At 42.2% G+C, this 19,682-nt stretch overlaps 1 protein-coding gene across 2 annotated transcripts in view; it reads left to right on the forward strand.

The window, feature by feature from the left end:
• The first annotated feature begins 3,380 nt into the window (after positions 1–3,380).
• GAS6 (growth arrest specific 6) overlaps positions 3,381–19,682 on the forward strand; it is a 63,784-nt gene continuing 47,482 nt past the window's right edge. Inside the window, exons 1-2 of one of the 2 annotated variants that reach the window (XM_060769665.2) lie at positions 3,381–3,576; positions 4,490–4,662. In XM_060769665.2, the coding sequence (XP_060625648.2) occupies positions 3,504–3,576; positions 4,490–4,662 (246 nt within the window). In that variant the 5' untranslated portion in view covers positions 3,381–3,503. The remainder of the gene's footprint in view (positions 3,577–4,489; positions 4,663–19,682) is intronic. The other variant, XM_060769664.2, reaches the window with a different exon arrangement.

Below are 19,682 nucleotides of genomic sequence, written 5' to 3' on the forward strand. Positions count from 1 at the left end.
TTTATTTATTTCCGTCACTTTTACCCCGCCCTTCTCACCCCCAAGGGGGGACTCAGGGCGGCTTACAGAGAAAGGCACAATTCGATGCCTTGTCACATATACATACATATATAAAAACAATTAAGCAATTACAAATTAAATCATCAATACACAGCAACACCATAAACACAGTAGTAGGCTAATCCTGAGCTCAGCGTTCGGAGTAACAATTGCACATACTCCATGTTTGTTTCTTATCCTGCATGCTTGGTTCCACCACCATGTTTTTGCTTTTTCCCCCCTGAAGGCCAAGAGGGAGGGCGCTGATCTAATTTCGTTGAGGAGAGCGTTCCGTAGACAAGAAGCCACCACTGAGAAGGCCCTGTCTTTCATCCCCACCAGTTTAAAATGCATTAGGTCCAAGGTAAATTCCTTAATGTGCTTAAGCAAGCATTACATCTAAATAACATTATATGGAGAAAACAGCTCTATGGAATGCAAAGTACATTGTAGGTACTGGTCTGCATGGAAGCATACTTAAAATAAGGATGCATCAAGGGCATAGCTGGGTGGCTGAGGGCTAATTAAACTATTGGGACAGGTAATTGATTACCTCCACTTTCCCTTCCCATCTGCTTTTTATGCCTCCAGAGCGCTGGTGTTATAATTCCTTCAAAGTCATGCCATAAGTGCAAACATGGGACATAATATTGTGGGCTCTAGAGGAGACCATTGGTCCAAAATGTTTGGCTAGGAGGAAGCAATAAAAAACTGCTATTAATTAGAACAGATGAGTGAAAGTAAATTGAACCTCTTAAAATTGATAGACATTAGAACAAAGGATTGAGATGTATGATTGATGAACTAATAACTAATTGGGATGATATTCTTTCCTGAACGAGAGTTTACAGGCAGGACTTTATAAAGCTGGTGCTCAGTTCTGAAAAGGAAAGCAATACCTTGATTGTTTTTTGCTTTTTGTTGTTTGTTAAGCAATAAAGCACTCTCTGCAGGGTAGACTGGGTTGCTGTGAGTTTTCCGGTCTGTATGGCCATGTCCCAGAAGCATTGTCTCCTGAAATTTTGCCGAATCAGTTGCCTGAGAGAAGGGCTAACAGTGGGATCACTTGGGAACGTCGCATAAGTAGCTGGAGACCAGATCAGTTAGGTGCTAGAAGCAACATTTTTTTCCCTGTGTTAGGAGCGACTTGAGAAACTCCCAAGTCGCTTCTGCTGTGAGAGAATTGGCAGTTTGCAAGGACGTTGCCCAGGGGACACTCAAATGTATTGCCATTCTATGGGAGGTTTCTCTCATGTCCCCGAACGGGGAGCTGGAGTTGACAGACAGGAGCTCACCCCGCTCCCCAGATTCAAACCTTTCTGTCAGCAGCCCTGCTGGCACAAGGATTTAACCTATTGTGCCACCAGGGACTCCTGCAATTAAGAACTGATGCCATTCAACTGGAGGGACCCAGGCAGTTGGCTGTGAGGAGGGCCAAGATTGGGATCACTTGGGAAAGTGGTGTAAGTAGCTGGAGACTGGGTCAGTTAGGTGCTGGAAGCAACATTAGTGAAACTGTTACAGCCTGTATCTCTGGAGGTGTGCCTTAAGTTAGGTGTGTGGAATAGGTTTTGGCTTGCAACCTAGTTGTTGGTGAGATGACTTAGCTTTGACCATTTTGGAAAGGACTTTTTGAATTCTTCTTGTCTCACCCTCTCAGACTGCTTTGGACTGAAACGAGTTCTGTCTCCCATCCTGGACATTCCACAGATATATACTGTGTTCCCTCGCTACTTTGCTTTTTGCGAACTCGCTGTTTTGCGGTTTTTCAATAAATATGAATTAAAATATTTATTGAAATTATTTTAAATATTCTCCCTCGCAACTTCCTTTCCTTCTCACTTGCAACTTCCATGCACCCTCTCAGCCCTGAGGCTCACCCATTACCTGTGAGGACCCCCATGTGGATTTGGTAGTCGTGGTTGGTTAAAATTATTCCCTCTGATGCCATGTTTCCCGGCACAGACATTGCACTGACAGGGAGGCGGGTGGGGGGAGCCGCGGGGTGGGGGAAGGAGGAAGAGGGAGAAGGTGTGTGAGCAAGAAAGGAGGAGGGGAAGGAGAGGAGGAGCCAGCAGGAAGTGTGGTGTGCAAAGGGAGGGAGAAAGGGAGGGGAAAGAGGAGATAAAAGAGAAGGCAAAGTGATTGAGTGAGAGAGAGAGGGGAGGGGGGAGAGAGGAGTGGGCGGAGCCACACCTAGGAGGGGCTGGTCTAAAAGTTGCTGCTCGACTAAAGTGACTGAAGGATTTTGTTTCTAAGGTAAAGGAAAAGTGTTCTGTAGTGTATAAATGTGTGGGGAGGGTTTATAAAGACTTAAAATTGTGTATAACTACTGAATTAATGTATACAGTGTTCCCTCGCTACTTTGCGGTTCACTTTTAACGGACTCACTAATTTGCGGTTTTAATTAATATTTTTTTAAATCCGTGAAACAGCGAGTCTGCTAAAAGCGAACCACGAAGTAGTGAGGGAACACTGTATACATAATTTCAGTAGTTACACACAATTTTAAGTCTTTATAAACCCTCCCCACACACTTATACACTATGGTATTTTTGCTGTTTCGCAGGTTTTTGCTGCTGCCGCTCTCCGAAGCACTTTCCCTCCTCAGTCCTCCCTCCCTCCAGCCTCGAAGGGCTTTTCCTTCACTTTATTTTACATTTATAAAGACTTAAAATAGGGTATAACTATTAAAATAATGTATAAATATTAACATAAATATAGTGTCCTACATCGTGGTTTTTCACTTTTTCAGGAGGTCCTGGAACGTAACCCTCGCAATAAGTGAGGGAACACTGTAAATATTAAAATAAATATAGCGTCCCTACTTCACAGATTTTCACTTTTCGCGGGTGGTCCTGGAACGTAACCCTCGCAATAAGTGAGGGAACACGGTAAATATTAAAATAAATATAGCATCCCTACTTTGCAGATTTTCACTTATCGCGGGTGATCCTGGAACATAACACCCACGATAAGTGAGGGAACACTAGAAACCCAAGTTTCCTAGTTTCCTTCAGACCTCACAACCTCTGAAGATGCCTGCCATAGATGCAGGCGAAACGTCAGGAGAGAATGCTTCTAGAGCATGGCCATATAGCCCCAAAAATAACCCAGTTGACCAGTAATTTGGTGGCCAGCCTGGCCCTGGAAACCTACTGGGTGAGAGTGGGCGAGTCCCACTCTCTCAGCCTCAGAGGGAGGCAAAGGGAACTCACAAAGGAGGGCAACGTCCCTCCAGGATAAAGCCAGCCCTCCAGTCTCCTTGATCTCTGCCCAGTGGAGGGAGGGAGGGAGGGAGGGCGCCCTTTCTTTCTCCTTCCCCGCTGCTCTCGGCTGAGTCCCGCAGTGTGGGCGCTCCCTCCTCCTCCTCCTCCTCCTCCTCTTCTCCTGCCTCCTCCTCCTCTGCCAGGAAGCCCGGCTCCTCTCAGAGGGCGCAGACCCAGCTCCAGCCTCTCGGCATCATGCAGCCCTCTCCGCCGGCTCCCGCGGCTGCTGCCCTGCTGCTGGTCCTGCTGGCCACCGACTCCTCGCAGAGTGAGTAGCAGCCTCGCCACGGCCGGAGGGAGCCCGGCGGGCCGCCCTTGCCTTGCCTTGCCTTGCCTTTCCCCTCCTTCCCCCCTCCACCGCCATTCTCTCCTTGGAGGATAACCCCGCTCCCACTCCCACCTTCCTCCCCTTTGTGGACCGAGAGACATCTTCTTTGACACTCCACGCAGCCTCTTGCGTGGAGAGCGAGAGAAGCCTCCCGTGTGCCTGTAAACTGCCTTTCCTTCAAGGTCAGGGCATCCTCCCTTCAGCCCTGTCTCTCAAGCTCAGGGTGGCTTATTCGCGAAGACTTTCTCTCTCTCTCTCTCTCTCTCTCTCTCCCCCCCCCCCCCCTTCCTTCTTGCGCCTTTCCGCTCCGAAGGAGCTTTCAGGGTCGGCTTGACCATTTGCCCTTAAATAAAGGGGTGCGCTTTCTCTCAGGAGAAAGGCTCAGAACCCCATCCATCCCCCCCCCCCCGTACTCTCCTCTTGCGCCCTTCCGCTCTAATTGGGCTCGAAGGGTCGGCTGTACCATTTCCCCTCCCAAAAGGTGACCTCAGTGGGGAAAAGGGGCGCGGGGATGTCATTGTGAGGGCAATGCTGGGCTTGAGGGACGTTTCTTGGGGGTCCCTGAGGGGGGAAAGAGCGCTGAGTGGGGAAGAAGGAAGGAAGGAAGCCCCAAGTGCCCAAGGAGGACTTTGAATGTAAACAATGACCCCGACAAGGAAGGGCGCGCTTGACCTCTGGGGAAGTGCGAGGCCGGCTCCCCTCCGCTCTTTGTTCCATTCGAGTTGGACCGCGGAAGGAAGGAGGGAGGGAGCGAGGAAGGGGAAGGGGCTCCCAAAGTGGCCGCCTTGCATTGAAAGAGCCCTTCGCTCCCCTTTTCTCTCCTCTCCTGCCCTGTTTCCTGGGGGTCTCGCAGCGACCTCGGTGCTGAGGGACCGGGCGGAGGCGTCCCAGTTCCTGCGCCAGAGGCCCCGCCGCGCCTACCAGATCTTCGAGGAGACCAAGCAGGGCCACCTGGAGCGCGAGTGCGTGGAGGAGCTCTGCAACAAGGAGGAGGCCCGGGAGGTCTTCGAGAACGACCCCGAGACGGTGAGAGCCAGGGCGGGAGGCAGGGCATGCACCTGACAGACAGGGAATGCACCTCCACAGCGCTTTGCCTCAATCCTATGCAACCATGGGAGTTGATGTCATTTCACATCAGGAGTTCTTCACCTTTCCCCCACCCTCTCCTTGCCAGTCAGGTGGAAACCACTGACTCCTCCTCAGAATGCAGTGGCAGATAGTTTTCTTTCACTCAACACCTGCATGTTCATGAACAAACTTGGGCCCTCCTGGTGTTTTGGACTCAACTCCCACAATTCCAATGGGATTTTGGCCCGCATCAATAGGGGTCTAGTGTCTAGATCCAGGGAAGTCATACTACCCCTCTATTCTGCCTTGGACAGACCACATCTGGAATACTGTGTCCAGTTCTGGGCACCGCAGTTTAAGGGGGATGTTCACAAGCTGGAATGTATCCAGAGAAGGGTGACTAAAATGATCAAGGATCTGGAGAACAAGCCCTATGAGGAGCGGCTTAAAGAGCTGGGCATGTTTAGCCTGCAGAAGAGAAGGCTGAGAGGAGACATGATGAGGGCCATGTATAAATATGTGAGGGGAAGTCATAGGGAGGAGGGAGCAGGCTTGTTTTCTGCTGCCCTGGAAATTAGGATGTGGAACAAAGGCTTCAAACTACAGGAGAGGAGATTCCACCTGAACATTAGGAAGAACTTCCTAACTGTGAGAGCTGTTCAGCAGTCGAACTCCCTGCCCCAAACTGTGGTGGAGGCTCTTTCTTTGGAGGCTTTTATCAGAGGCTAGATGGCCATCTGTCGGGGGTGCTTTGAATACCATTTTCCTGCTTCTTGGCAGGGGTTGGACAGGATGGCACACAAAGTCTCTTCCAACTCCATTATTCTATAATTCCTAACAGCAGGTAGGCTGTTAGGAATTGTGGGAGTTGAATTCCAAAACAACTGGAGGGCCCAGGTTTGCTCATGCCTGATTTAAATCCTTCAAAATTAAGTTTTACAACTTGCTCACAATTTCAATACTTGGCAGCCAAATGCAGAGCAATTTCTGTTCAGATAGTCATTTTCAACAAGCATTTAGAAATTCAAGTTTTCCCTCAAAACCCTCTCCACCAGCTTTACCAACCTTTTTGTATCCAGCTATGCATTGCACACAGAATGTGCTGCATCAAAATAAAAATAATCCTCAATCCACACTATACTATACACTATACATGGTTGGGTCAAAAAGTTTTGCCTCCCGTGTCATAAAAATATTTTGAATGAACATAGAACAGCAGAAGTCACTATAGATCATAGCCTGAACTATCTTCTACTCAAAACTATCGTTCAACATAGTCTCCTTCAGTTAGTACACATTTGCACCATTGTTTAAACCAGGCATCAAAACCGTTTTGGAAAAAAATCAGGGTTTTTCTTCCTGACCCATGATTGTAAAGCTGTTTGAATGTCATTCAGGTCATTGAATTTGAAACCATGTAGGTTGTTTTTCAGAGGTCGCACATTGCTGATGTCCATTACATCATCCCCATAAACATCCTTCAAGCAGTTACGGATTTCCTTAGGTTCACAACCTTCTTTTGCCAGAAATTAAATGACTCTTTTAGCTTCAGATTCATAGTTCTAATCAGTCAATTGGAAAAAGAAAAGACTGTATCCGTAGAGTAAGGTTACCTCTATCATATCATGCTTAGATAGTCCTGTAGCTGTGAAAGAAATAAAAGTTAAAGTAATGGAGGCATTACTTGTTGACCCATCCTCATATATTTGCATTCAGTTTATCTCTCTCTGTGTGTATATGTATGTATGTGATGGGCAATGCCAAGTCCTGCAGAGGCAGGAGGAGGAGGAGAAGGAATGAGGCCGCCAGCTGCTTGCACAGCTGGGGAAGTTGTTTGGAGGAGGTGGAGCTCTTGAGATAAATATCTCCAACCGCAGAGGGTTAACCAGCACTTCATTTAACAGGATTGGATTTGGATTGCCAGTCCAAGAAAGGAAGAGTAGCAAAAGGCAAAGGTGGGAGGAGGGGTTGTTTACATTGAACTAAGTATTAATCTTCAACACAGGAGTCAGGTTTTTTTTTTAAAAATGCCTTTGAAAAGACAAATCCTAGTGCAAGCCAGAATTGAGTTGCTGGAATTTCCCAGCATGGGGTGGGGAGAAGCGGGAGGAGGACTTGGTTTGTACAGCATAGCATTTAATAAGGATGGGGGTGCGGAGATGTCTTTATTTTCCACCTCTTTACATCTTCTCCCTCACCACTTAAATATTTAAAGTCTTTGCAAGTGTAAAGATTTTGCTGATGTTAGCTGCTGAAAACAGCTGACATAATTTAGGCAAGCAATCAAAAGTCTTGTTTTGGATTAGGGGAATTTGGTGCTATTTTTGGATAAATATTTGGTTGGAGGTAAAATGTATGCAGTTAATAAATTGATCATTAGGTAGAATGAATCTGAGGTGGTTAGAAGTCAAGGCTGTTTAGTGCTGAAACTCTGAATAACCTAGAAGGTACTTAAATTTTAAATAATTCATTAGCAAACTTGTATTAGCCTTTGGTGCTCAAATTGTCTGACTTCGCTGTTGTGTTCTTTCAAGTTATTTCTGATTGTAACAACCCCAAGTAAAATACATTGTGGAGTTTCCTTTGCAGGCATTGTTCAGAGTGGATTTGCCCTTGCAGTGGTTCCCAGCCTTTGGTCCTCCAGGTGTTTTGGACTTCAACTCCCAGAAATCCAAGCCAGCTTACCAGCTGTTAGGCATTGTGGGAGCTGAAGTCCTAAACACCTGGAGGACCAAAGGTTGGGAACCGCTGCAAGATGTATAGAGAGTGTGACCTGTCCAAAGTCATCTAGTGTGCTTCTGAGCAGTAATTAAACCTGGTTTCCCAGTGTCTTAGTTCAAGACTCAAACCATTACATCACATTTCCTCTCATGAGTGTCTGGTACTTCAACATATATGTATATTTCTATTTCAGTGATTGCTTGAGTGTTATTTCTGATTTGCTTGCATCTTTTTGATGTGCTGTTTTAAACAGGCTCTTTTATTGCAGGGATTATCTGGCATTAGTTTAGGGGAAATTTTCCTGGAGGAGAAATTGACTGGTGATTCTGCATAGAGCTGCACGTTCCCGTTAATGATTTGATGGGGTGCTGGCTGGTAGAATGAGTGCTATTTAGGTCAAAAGTACTGGGAACAGGAGGGACTTGGCTCCCTTATGTTAGAAGAGCAAATGTTTTGTATTCAAAGCAAAACATGTCATGTCATGTATACTTTTAATAAGCTTACAACACAGCCCTGTCAGAGCACAAGGAAATGTTGCAAAACAATAAGAATCAACAGCAAAAGCATTCTTATTGTGGAATTTATTTTGAACTTTTGAAAATAGACTCCAAGTTGGGTTGAAGCAGAAAGAGACAGGTTCTAGTATACGTTGTTTTTATCTCTGCTGTATAAAAGAATACGTTAAATAGATGAGCATACATATTAAACTCGTTGCTGCCATAAATTACCTTTTCTAATATTTGTAGTCCTAACTTATTTTTTAATATTACTGTTAATGCCATATTTAGTTGATTAAAAATCTCAATGCAATCCAGGTATACAACTTTGCTGCAGTAATTCGTAATAGAGTTTGTGTTGTTGAGCGCCTTCAAGTTGATTCCAATTTATGGTGACCCTATAGTAAGCATATTATAGAATTCAGCTACTAAAAACACTCCCAGGCGGGACTTCTTGTTGTTATTCTGATGTAGGGCCCTTCTACACAGCCATATAACCCAAAATATCAAGGCAGATAATCCACAATATCTGCTTTGAACACCACCATATAATCCAGTTCAATGTGGATTTTATACAGCTGTGTGGAAGGGGCCCTAGTGATCCTATCTCAGGGTTTTCTTGGAAGGATTAGTTGCCATTTTCTTCCTCTGAGGCTAAGAGAGAATGTCTTGCCCAAGGTTAACCAGTGAGCTTTCATGGCCAAGCAGAGATTCGAATGCAGGTCTCCAGAGTTGTAGTCCAATGCTCAAAATATTACACTATGCTGGCTCTCACTAAACCTAAACTACCCTGAGGATAAAAAAGGTAACATGAGACCACCAGTTTGATTTATTGGATTTCCTTTGGGAAGGTTGCTGTAAATGAGCAAACATGCTGCCTGTGTTTGTTTTGTCAGCACTGCATGACTCTGTTATAAACTGATGTTTAACAGCCTTAATAGAATTGTGGTGCTCCACTGTTACAAGGAAAAGTTGTGTTTATTTTCAGCTACTGCATTTTTATTTTGCTACTACTTTTACGAAGACAAGCACATCTATGAAAGGAATGTCATTTGTTTGTCTAGCATTATATGCCTTTTTATTTTAATTTTCTTCTGAACTTCCTCCCCTCCAATTTCTACAAATCTTGATGTTGTGTACTCTACTTGCCTGAAAGGGAAGGGAGTGAAGGTTGTGTCCTTCCAGTTTTCAAAGTGTCGAAGGAAGAAGGGGTGAATGCCTTTCAGAGGGTGACATATTGAGCTTGAAGATGTGATTAAATAGCTTTGGTGTTCAGTAATCATAACCTTTTGAAACCACATAGTTGGAAGTGGCCTCATGGGCTATTGAGTCCAACCCCCTACTTAGTGCAGGATTTCAATCTAGAGCATCACCAATCGGTAGCTGTCTACCCTCTTTTTTAACATACCCAGGGGAGGAGACCCCACCAACACCCTAGGCCAGTGGTTCTCAAAGTGTGCTCTGCTGTTCCCTCTTCTTTCCTTCTCTCCCTCCTCACTCTCCCTCCTCTTTCCTGCTCCTCCCCCCAAACCCTTTCCTATCTCCTTTGTCCTCAAAAGCCTTTTTCCTTTCCCCCCTTACCACCCAGATCCTTCCCCCCCCCCCCCCCCAATCTTCCTTGCTTCCAAAATCCTATTTCTCTCCCATCGCTCAGGGGATGCTTTGATTGTGCTTTTCCGGCATAGCAAAAGAGTGTGGGACTGGATGGCCCCTGGAGTTCCCGTTGCTGTTGTTGTTGTTGTTGTTGTCGTCATTGTTATTGCAAAGACTGAGTGTCAATTTCTTGGGAATGCTTTGGTTGTGCTTTTCCTGCATGGCAGAATGGGGCTGGACTGGATGGCACCTAGGGTTGCTCCTGTTGTTGTTGTTGTTGTTGTTACAGCAAAGGATAAATGGCCACCTTTTAGGGATGCTTTGATTGTACTTTTCCTGCATGGCAGAAGGGGACTGGATGGCACCTGGGGTTGCTCCTGTTGTTGTTGTTGTTGTTGTTGTTGTTACAACAAAGGATGAATGGCCATCTCTTAGGGGTGCTTTGATTGTGCTTTTCCTGCATGGCAGAAGGGAGTTGGACTGGATGGCCCCTAGGGGTCTTCCGCTGAAATACTGTTAAGTTTATGTTGGTTAAAATTGTTCTTCATTTTAAATATTCGATCGTTTTTTCCTTTTCCTTCGCACTATAAATGAGATATGTGCAGTGTGCATAGGGATTTGTTTATTTTTTTCCAGTTAGTTCACACAAACACACTCCATCCATCTGTCACTGGCCTAACCTATCTGTCAAATTTTAAAACACAATATGTCAAAAAGTTTCCTCATACCTGATATAATATAATCTTTAATATAATATATAAACATTTTTTGGGTCGCCACAAGAAACCTTTGCTTCAAAAAGGACCCCACAGCCAAAAAGCTTTGGGAACCCCTGCTCTAAGCAATTGATTCCATTGGTGATCCACTCTTGCTGTCAAGAAGTTCCTTCCAATGTTCAATTGAAATCTGCAACTTCAAACGATTATACATGCTCCTACTTTCTGTGGCAGCAGAGAACTATCCTCTCTGCCAGCCCTTGAGGTATGTAAAAAGTGCAATCATGCAACCTCTCCATCTGCTTGTCACCAACCTTTCCTCATATATTTTGTTCTCCATAGCTATCGTTTGGCTTGCTACCCTTTTATAAACCTGTTGCAACTTTTCTGTATCTTTTTAAAAATGAAGCATCTAGAATTGAATACATTATTCCAGATAATGTATGACCAGTGCACAATATAGTGGGACTACTACTACTTCCCTTAATTTGTACTTCTATTAATGCAGGCATTGATCTTCTTTACTGCAGCATCACACTGCTGGCTCATGTTCAATGTATGATCAACAATCATACCTAGGTTCTATTTATGTATACTGTGAAACCCTGTGCCCCCATCTTATGCCTGTGCATTTGGTATTTGTCGCCAAAATGTAGAAATGAAATTCCTTTTACTAATTTCTGCTCAGTTTTCTAGCTTATCTAGTCTATTTTAATTCTGTTTCTGTGTTCCAATGTGTTAGCAACCCTCTCAGGTTTATATCATCTGCAAACTTGGTAGGGATTTCATCTACCTTGTCAATTAAGCTAGTTGTAAAAACGTTGAAGAGTAATGGAATGCCACAGGATTCTGCCCAATGGCCACTTAAGACTTACTTCCAGTTTGAAGTGCTACCATTAATGACAACTCTTTTAGCACAGTTTATGCCCAATTATGGATCCATCTGATTGTTCCCATCTATTCCACATTTAATCAATCTATCCAAAATATTATGGGGGGGGGGGGCATTATCATTATCAATTGCTTTGCTGAAGTTCAAGTAAATAGCATTGATAACATTACCAACATATGCTAAACAATTACAGAATTGAAAAAGTATATAAGATTCATTTGGAAGTTTTCCCCTCCTCACAAACCCAGGAAGGCTCCTACTGATCACTGCATTGTCATCAAGATACTTGGAGACAGACTCCTGTATAAACTGGTCTTTAATTTTCTGGAATCGTTAATTTTTGCCTTTTTTTAAAGAAAGGGACAAGGTTTACCCTTCTCCAGTCCTTTGGCTCCTCACCTTTTCTCCAAGATTTCTCAAAAATGATGGCAAGTGGTTCAGAGAGTAAACCAGCAAGTTCCTTCAGATGCAGTTTGTCTGGCCCTGCAAGTTTGCACTTGTTTGGGTTAGCTTCGTGATTGTTGACTAGCTACCCATCAATCTTGATTTGCAATCCAGATCCCTTGCCAAGGTCTCTGCTGATGCATGGAAGCACACAATTCTATTCTTTGAAGGGGAAAACTGAAGCAAAATTGATGTTGTGTCATTCTGCTCTTTCCTTGTGACTTGTTAATATTTTACAATCCATATTGAATTGCAGTCCCACTGTCTCCTTGCTTATCTCAGATGTATCCAAAAACCTTTTTTGTAGTTTCTTACAACAAAAAGAGTTTTTTGTTATTCTGTTCATTCGTTCAGTTGTTTTTGACTCTTCGTGACTTCATGGACCAGCCCACGCCAGAGCTCCCTGTCGGTCATCACCACCCCCAGCTCCTTCAAGGTCAGTCCAGTCACTTCAAGGATTCAATCCATCCATCTTGCCCTTGGTCGGCCCCTCTTCCTTTTTCTTTCCATTTTCCCCAGCATAATTGTCTTCTCTAAACTTTCCTTTCTTCTCATGATGTGGCCAAAGTACTTCATCTTGGCCTCTATTATTCTTCCCTCCAATGAGCAGTCAGGCTTTATTTCTTGAAGTATAGACTGGTTGGATCTTCTCGCTGTCCAAGGGTTGTAAGTAACAACAAAAAAGGGCTAATGCTGGGATTTAACTCTCCTTATGCTATTCCTGCAAACTTGCACTACACATCTGTGATTCATCCTTCCTTCCATTCTATGTAATACTTTTGTATCACTTCTTGCTTGAGTTTACTGCGCAGCTACATTAGCTTTTTCAGATGTTTCTGATTTTTCTTCTCCCATAGGATTATTTGTGATTGTGCTTTTTGGAGCTGCTTCTTCAAGAACTCGCAGCCATTGATGTGTGTCTTTTTCTTCCACCCTGTTTAGGCATGTTATTCCACCCACTAGTTCCTAAACTTGCTGAAATCACCTTGCCTAAAAGCCAAGGTCCTTGTTTGACTATACTTGTCCTTGCCCTGTCTCACAATTACGAATTCTAAGGTTGCATACTAACTTCCCCCTAAAGTACAGGCTACTTTGATTCCTGTGATCAACTCCTCCCTATTGGTTAGGATTAGGGCAGTACTGATCCCCTTGTTCCTTCCTCTACCTTTTGAAATAGGAAATGATGTGCAAGGCACAGAATTAGCCTCCTAGCAAAGATGGGTAATTGAAGTTCCCTTAACTACTAGGTAAAAGGTAAAGGTTTTCCCTTGACATGAAGTCCAGTCATGTCTCTAAGCCGAAGAGCCGGTGTTGTCTGTAAACACCTCCAAGTTCATGTGGTTGGCATGACTGCATGGAGTGTCGTTACCTTCCCGTTGGAGCGGTACCTACTGATCTACTCACATTTGCATGTTTTCGAACTGCTAGGTTGGCAGAACTACTACTTATCTTATATTTTGAGGTCTCGAGTATTTTTTCCAGAAAAGCATTTTCCACTACCTCCTCTTGGATTAGGATCCAAAAGTAAACTCCTACAACAATATTGCATTAGTTTCTTTCTATATCAGTGTTTTGGTCAGGACCTAAATGAGAGCTGCTGTGATATAATGACGAGCGGTGAACTAGGTATTCCCCTTTTAAATGTCATATCAACCCTCTAGGTAACAATAGGCACATTATCATCATAGACATCTTCCAAATGTGAGACTAATGCAATTGTCTACATTATACAGTTGTTTCCAGGATCATTGAGGTACCATATGAGATATATCTGGAACACTCTACATTTTTAGAAAGCTGCATAACCATTGCTATTAAAAATCTATCTCTTGTTTAATGTTTGTGTGAATGCAAATAAATTCCAATGTTGACTTTAATGTGTAAATATATTTTGATAATGTGGTTTATAATCTCAGATTCGTACTGAACAAGAACATCACAAGTACAATTTCCATAGCTGTGGGAAGTACATTCCTAGACTCCCTGTGGATACCTGAAACCATTGATAATCATGAACCCAATATTTTGACTACACTTGGACTAGAAGCATGCCATAGAACTGCACCAGAGGACTGGAGGAGCCCACAAACATTTCCAGAGAGGAAAATACTTTTTTGATGTGTGAATAAGTGAACCTATTCATATTGAATCTGTGGGCAAAGGGGTCATATTGCAGATAGCTTGCTAGTTGGACCAAATGCTTCATTCTTAGATTTAATATTAAGAGTTAATTGCTATATAGATAAACTTATTAAGGAAAAGGATTCATAACAGCCCCACTATACTAGTGACTCTCAGTGTTATCAGATAGACTGTGTTTGTTTAGACCATGTTAAAACAAGAATAGTAATGTAATATGAAGTGTACAGAATGTCAATATACTGTAGTATTGAAGTTGATGCCATATGCAGTATGTGAACATAGTTATTCCATTTCTTAGGGCTAATCAGTTTCAGTGGATGCTAATGAAATTTTGCTGAAAAAGACAGAATACTTTCTATGTCATTTCAATACTGGTTGCTTTTTTTCAGGAGAGCTCATTATGATTTCTAATAATAAATATCCTTCTTTCATTACTGATGTTTTCAGTGGTCTAATTTCAATGCCCCAAAAGTCTTATTTGGTGCTGAACTAGGATGTAATAATCTTAGAAACAAAATGGAACACTGTACTATATTATTGAGCTAACTGATTTAGAAAGAACCTTCTGATTGGCAACAATTCTGTAATTTTTGGGAATGTAAACTTTATAACTCTTTTATATTTAAGGTACAGAAGATGCCTCTTTGTCATTCTATAATCTCTCTTATGTTTTCCAAATTAAAGCAGTAACATAGTGGTTTACATATTACTGCATTTAAAATACATGCCAGGGCAGAAGGGCATCTGTTTTTATGATACCATGTTTTTGCAGGAGACAATTTGTTAAGAATGGCAAATTGCATGAGGATTTAAGAAGGTTTGCAAAAAACATGACATATTTGTTGTAAATCCGTTTTATGCCATGCTAGAACAGCAGCTGCTGCTATATCCATTTATATGTTGGCACAATTACTATTAGGCTTTTAGGCATTAGGAAATTTCAAGAGAGAGTTTTGGAATGGAGTTTAAAAAAGGGAGGGGAATCTTTCAACTGATTGTTACAGAAATTCAGAGAGGTTTATGAAGGCATACATGTTATAAACAATACTAAATGTAAATAAAACACCAGGGGTACATCACAGATATTAGACCTTTAATATTCAGTCAGATTTTCAAGTTTGTTAGCAGAGGCATCTTTGAAATTTTGCTGACCTAGTCTTTAAAATGTTCCCTAAACAAGCATCTGAATAAAGAGGAAGCCCACAATACAGATAGGTTGATTCAGGAAGCCGCAACTCTGAGATTGCAAGACCTTAACATGGTTTCCCTTTCATGAAGTTATTATGAATTGAAACTGATTTGACTATAGACAACAACATCAAATCCCTGACAAATGTTACAGGAAGAAGCTAAAAAATTTTTGCATGACTATCAGTTGCATCTTGATGTCATGCTGTATTGATTGCCAGCCCATTATGTGTCTCAGTCGTTTTCATTTCTGTCTTATTCATGTGTCCTTCAGTTTATCTGGCTTGAATTGGTTCAGTACAGCACAATTAGCATTTGTGCTAGGTGAAAGATTCTGTGAGTTGATTTTCAGAAAGTAACATTTCCAGGTCTTTGTAGTCATAATCATTTGTGCTTAGGTTGATTAAAGGTCATATGGGGGGGGGGGTCATGTCAGGAGTGACTTGAGAAACTGCAAGTCTGTTCCGGTGTGAGAGAATGGGCCATCTGCAAGGACGTTACCCAGGGGATGCCCAGATGTTTTGATGTTTTACCATCCTTGTGTGAGTCTTCTCTCATGCCCCCACATAGAGAGCCGGAGCTGACAGAGGGAGCTCATCCACGCTGTCCCCGGATTCAAACCTGCGACCTGTTGGTCTTCAGTCCTGCTGGCACAAGGTTTAACCCACTGTGCCACTGGGGGCTCCTATTGTGGAGTACCACATGGAAATCTTACAATAAAGTTGTAAACAGATAGCGTTTCCCAGTGGCATCATTAGGGTTGGGGTCACCCAGTGTTACCTCCATTCTCACCAACTCTCTTGGGATTGTCTGTGACTACCACAACACAACCCACACACACCATGCCAGGGTTTCCCACCTACATTATTTCTTTGCTCTCCTTCCCCTTGCTACTGCTTTTCACACTGGTCTGGTTTTCCCTTGCAAAGGAGCAGACTAAGCTCTTGAGTTCTGGATGGCAAACTTAGCCAAGTCATTCTACCTGGACTTAGCCATAGCAGCAGCTGAAGAACTGCCAGAGGATGAGGGAGGGGAAGGAAAGAGAAGCAGGGGTGAACCATTCCACTGCTCCAGAAGTGCATCTGCTTCAGCGGATGTGAAAAGAGAGGACATTGTGCCATGTGAGGCTGAGCAGTGTCAATGGCTGCAGGGGAGCTTTGTGCTGCCAGCATTCTGCCCACTGTGTTTTCCCTTGGGCAATAGTAGGCACTCATTGAGTTGCCACTTTGATATCATCCCCTCTGATGGTGACACCAGGTGTGATTCACACACATACACACACACACACCTGGCAAATTATTCCATTGGGTTTTATCCCTTGTAAATTTAGAGTTGCTACCTACACTTTTGCTTTACGCTTTCTGGATCAAACACATGCTTTGTCCAGTATAACAATGTGATTGCCAAAATGCCTGGGTTGCCTTCTTATAGTAATAAGGCTGTGACTGAATTACCCTAAATGTGAGTAGTGGCAATCCTAGAGAAGCGAGAGCAAGTAAAATGTTCTAGGATATAAGAGGAGGGGAAACGCTTCAAACAAACTCAAGTAAGACAGGACCCAAACATGAAAGCTACCAGGGAGAGAGGAAAAATACAGATGTCTACAAATAAGTAGCCAGGAGTAACTACAGGAATAGCTAGTGGCAGAGTGGGGGTGGTCTAATGTTATATAGATGAACTGCATATCACTGTCGGGTATCTAGTCTCCAGATCCATAAGTGCTTAATGAAAAGTACATAACATTTTGGGGGTTTTTTTAGTTTAAAAAAAACTGTGACAGGGAAATTACTGGCAAAATGTTGTATTAACATTTTATCAAAAAGTATGCATTAGTGTGGTTCTCTTGTCATTTATTATCATTTATTTATATAGCAGCCTCCGTGTACATAGCACTTAACATTATATTTTGGTTTTTCCAGAGAGCTGTTCAGTTGATGTGTGCAGTTCATTCAAATGTTACTACATTTGAAGAATTAAAGTGGTTTAAAAAGAACTGAATTGTAGAGACATCGATTAAACTATTGTCCTGCAGCCCTTATGTTAGGACATACATTTTGTCATTTTAAAGACATAACTGTCCCGTTTATAGTCCAAGTCTCAGAGTGGGTAAGAATATATCTATATTCCATTCTTAGAACTGATGTTAAGTAATCATCCATGCAGGATGGGAAACTCAAGCTAAAAGGTTGTGATTTGTTCAAGACTACACTGTGAGTTTACAATTTACCGGGCTTTGAGCATGTAGCTTTTGCATGACCCCATAGCTTGAATCATGCACTTTTAGCATGGACCAATGAAGGAGCAAATAGCTGTTTTAACAAACTTTGGGAAACTTAAGCATGTAGAAATGAGACTACCTGAGGATTGATTCTGCCATTTATTGTACTCTGATTCATTGTCTTTCCATTTAAAGTAGCCATTTTTCAAATTATACACCACAGAACATTGCACTGTATGCTCTGCTATGGGGCTATATCATCTGACATGATAAAGTGTATGTTGCTACAATTTTTAGGCATCCTCCCATTTTCCAAATCTTCTCCTCCTTTGTCAATGTTAGAATCACATTGTTTCAAAATTTGTTTCAGATTTTACTTCTGTTGTCAGTTAAGATGATCTGGAGGCATTTCTTTGGGACATTTTGATTTCTCAAACTATTGAAATGCATTGACATCCATCCAGACCACCTTAACTGATAACTGACAACAGAATTAACATCTGAGACAAAGTGGAGGCTTGTTGCTTTTTTTCTAGGTGATTTTTAACATCCTTGCTTGATGACAAAGCAAGTGAAGCTTTGAAAGCTTGCATGATGTATTTTGTGGACTGTCATCTGGATTTGGGATTTTTCTGCATTTTGTTATGTGGCAAACATGGCTACCTTGAATATGTTTACCATGTTTAAGTCTACTTACAGTTTTTAAAGAAATTTTTGGACTACAACTTTTAGAATCCTATACCCAGTATGGCAACTGGCTATGCTGATTAGGAATAAACTTTAAGGTAAGTGTTCCAAGCCCTTGCAGGACATAAATAATAGAATCCTAGAGTTGGAAGAGACCTCGTGGGCCATCCAGTCCAACCCCCTGCCAAGAAGCAGGAAAATCCCATTCAAAGCACCCCCATTTTGCCTCTTTCCAGATCTCAACAGATGCAAAATTCAAGCTAGCAAGTGAACTGGTAACCTCCTGATTTAAACCACTACAGTAGTCCTAACTTTTAAAAAGATGTGATTGCATATTTGGCACTATTAATCTGCATTGCCGCAACAGATGTTTAGTATTAGTAGGAACAACATGTAGTACCAGACAGGATTAGGAATGTTCTTTCAACTCTGGCCTGTGTGCATGTATGTGTGTTTATGCAGATATGCAAGCCTTAAAACTGTAAAATCTACCAAAGAAAAGCATGAACTGTCAGTCGTGTATGCTGTAGACTTTCCAGATGTTAAGGGACCTATTATAGTATAGATTTGTTTGTTAAGCGAATATGAGGGAAATGTTCTATTAATCAACCCAGAATAGGGAGCCATATATGAGAAAAAAAACCGTATTCATACGCCAGGATAAAGAAGCAAAGTATGAAAGACTCACTTTTCCAAACTGACTTTTCAGAAACTGATCTATAGGCGATGTTTTTTCCCTTGCAGCTATTTAAATCTGTTATTACATTTTATTTAAACTACCTTTTTCTTCACCATGATGCCTTAATTGTATGAATATTTTATTGCATTTTATTGTCTTGAATAATCTGGAGAAACCATCCTACAACAATATGAATAAGTATGGAAGACTATAGAGCAAGAATGGGCAAACTTTGGCCCTCCAGGTGTTTTGGACTTCAATTCCCACAATTCCCTACTGGCTGTTAGGAATTGTGGGAGTTGACGTTCAAAACACCTGGACGGCTGTAGTTTGCCCATGCCTGCTATAGAGGGACAATAAAGCATAATATGTAAAGTGCAAAAAATGCACTTTTTCTTTTCTTTTTCAGTCCATTATATTAGAAGAATGTGTGTTATTTCATTTGTAGTTTGTCTTATTCCCAGTCTGAAGCTCTCTTGGATAGTGGGGAAGACAATTATACTTAAGGCCAGTGCTAACAACCCTAGTCAAGAGATTCCTTGACATACTACATAAAAACCATATCAGCATTCTTTCTACATAACTCTTTTGTCATAGATTCGTGAAATAAAAATTGACACAGTAATAAGTGACAGAGGGAAGTGAATTTTTGATCTGTGTATCTAGAATCATTAGTATATGTCACCCAGAGTATGTGTGTGTCTCTGTCATAATGTACATAAATGAGCCATGAAATCTTTACCACCTTAAAGATATTAATGTCATTCTGCCCAGTGCCACTTCAAATGCAGAGCTTTTCAGTAGTGTGAGTCATGCCTTCAAGGGCTGCCGACAAGATGTTAAGTGGTTCATATTCATATGTAAATCATCCTGAAACCTTGAAGTGCTAATGTCTCCAATAGCAGCAAGAGATGGTAGAGCCAAGCCTAGAAATGTTGCTTCCTGAGGCAAAGAATTAAATGGCGTGCTTCCTCATATATGTGTTTAGTCTGACCATAGATGTAACTGAAACTTACTTCAACACTGACAGTGGGATAATGGGTGAATCTAAAGTGTAGAATTAATGCAGTTTGACATTACTTTAATTTCCATGGTTTAATGTTATGGAATTCTAGGAGATACTTTTTTTATCATGCCAGAAGCAACTTGAGAAATTGCAAGTCACTTCTGGTGTGAGAGAATTGGCCATCTGTAGAGACAT

The sequence above is a fragment of the Anolis sagrei genome, chromosome 3 (genome assembly GCF_037176765.1).
Source record: "Anolis sagrei isolate rAnoSag1 chromosome 3, rAnoSag1.mat, whole genome shotgun sequence".
NCBI lineage: Eukaryota > Metazoa > Chordata > Lepidosauria > Squamata > Dactyloidae > Anolis > Anolis sagrei.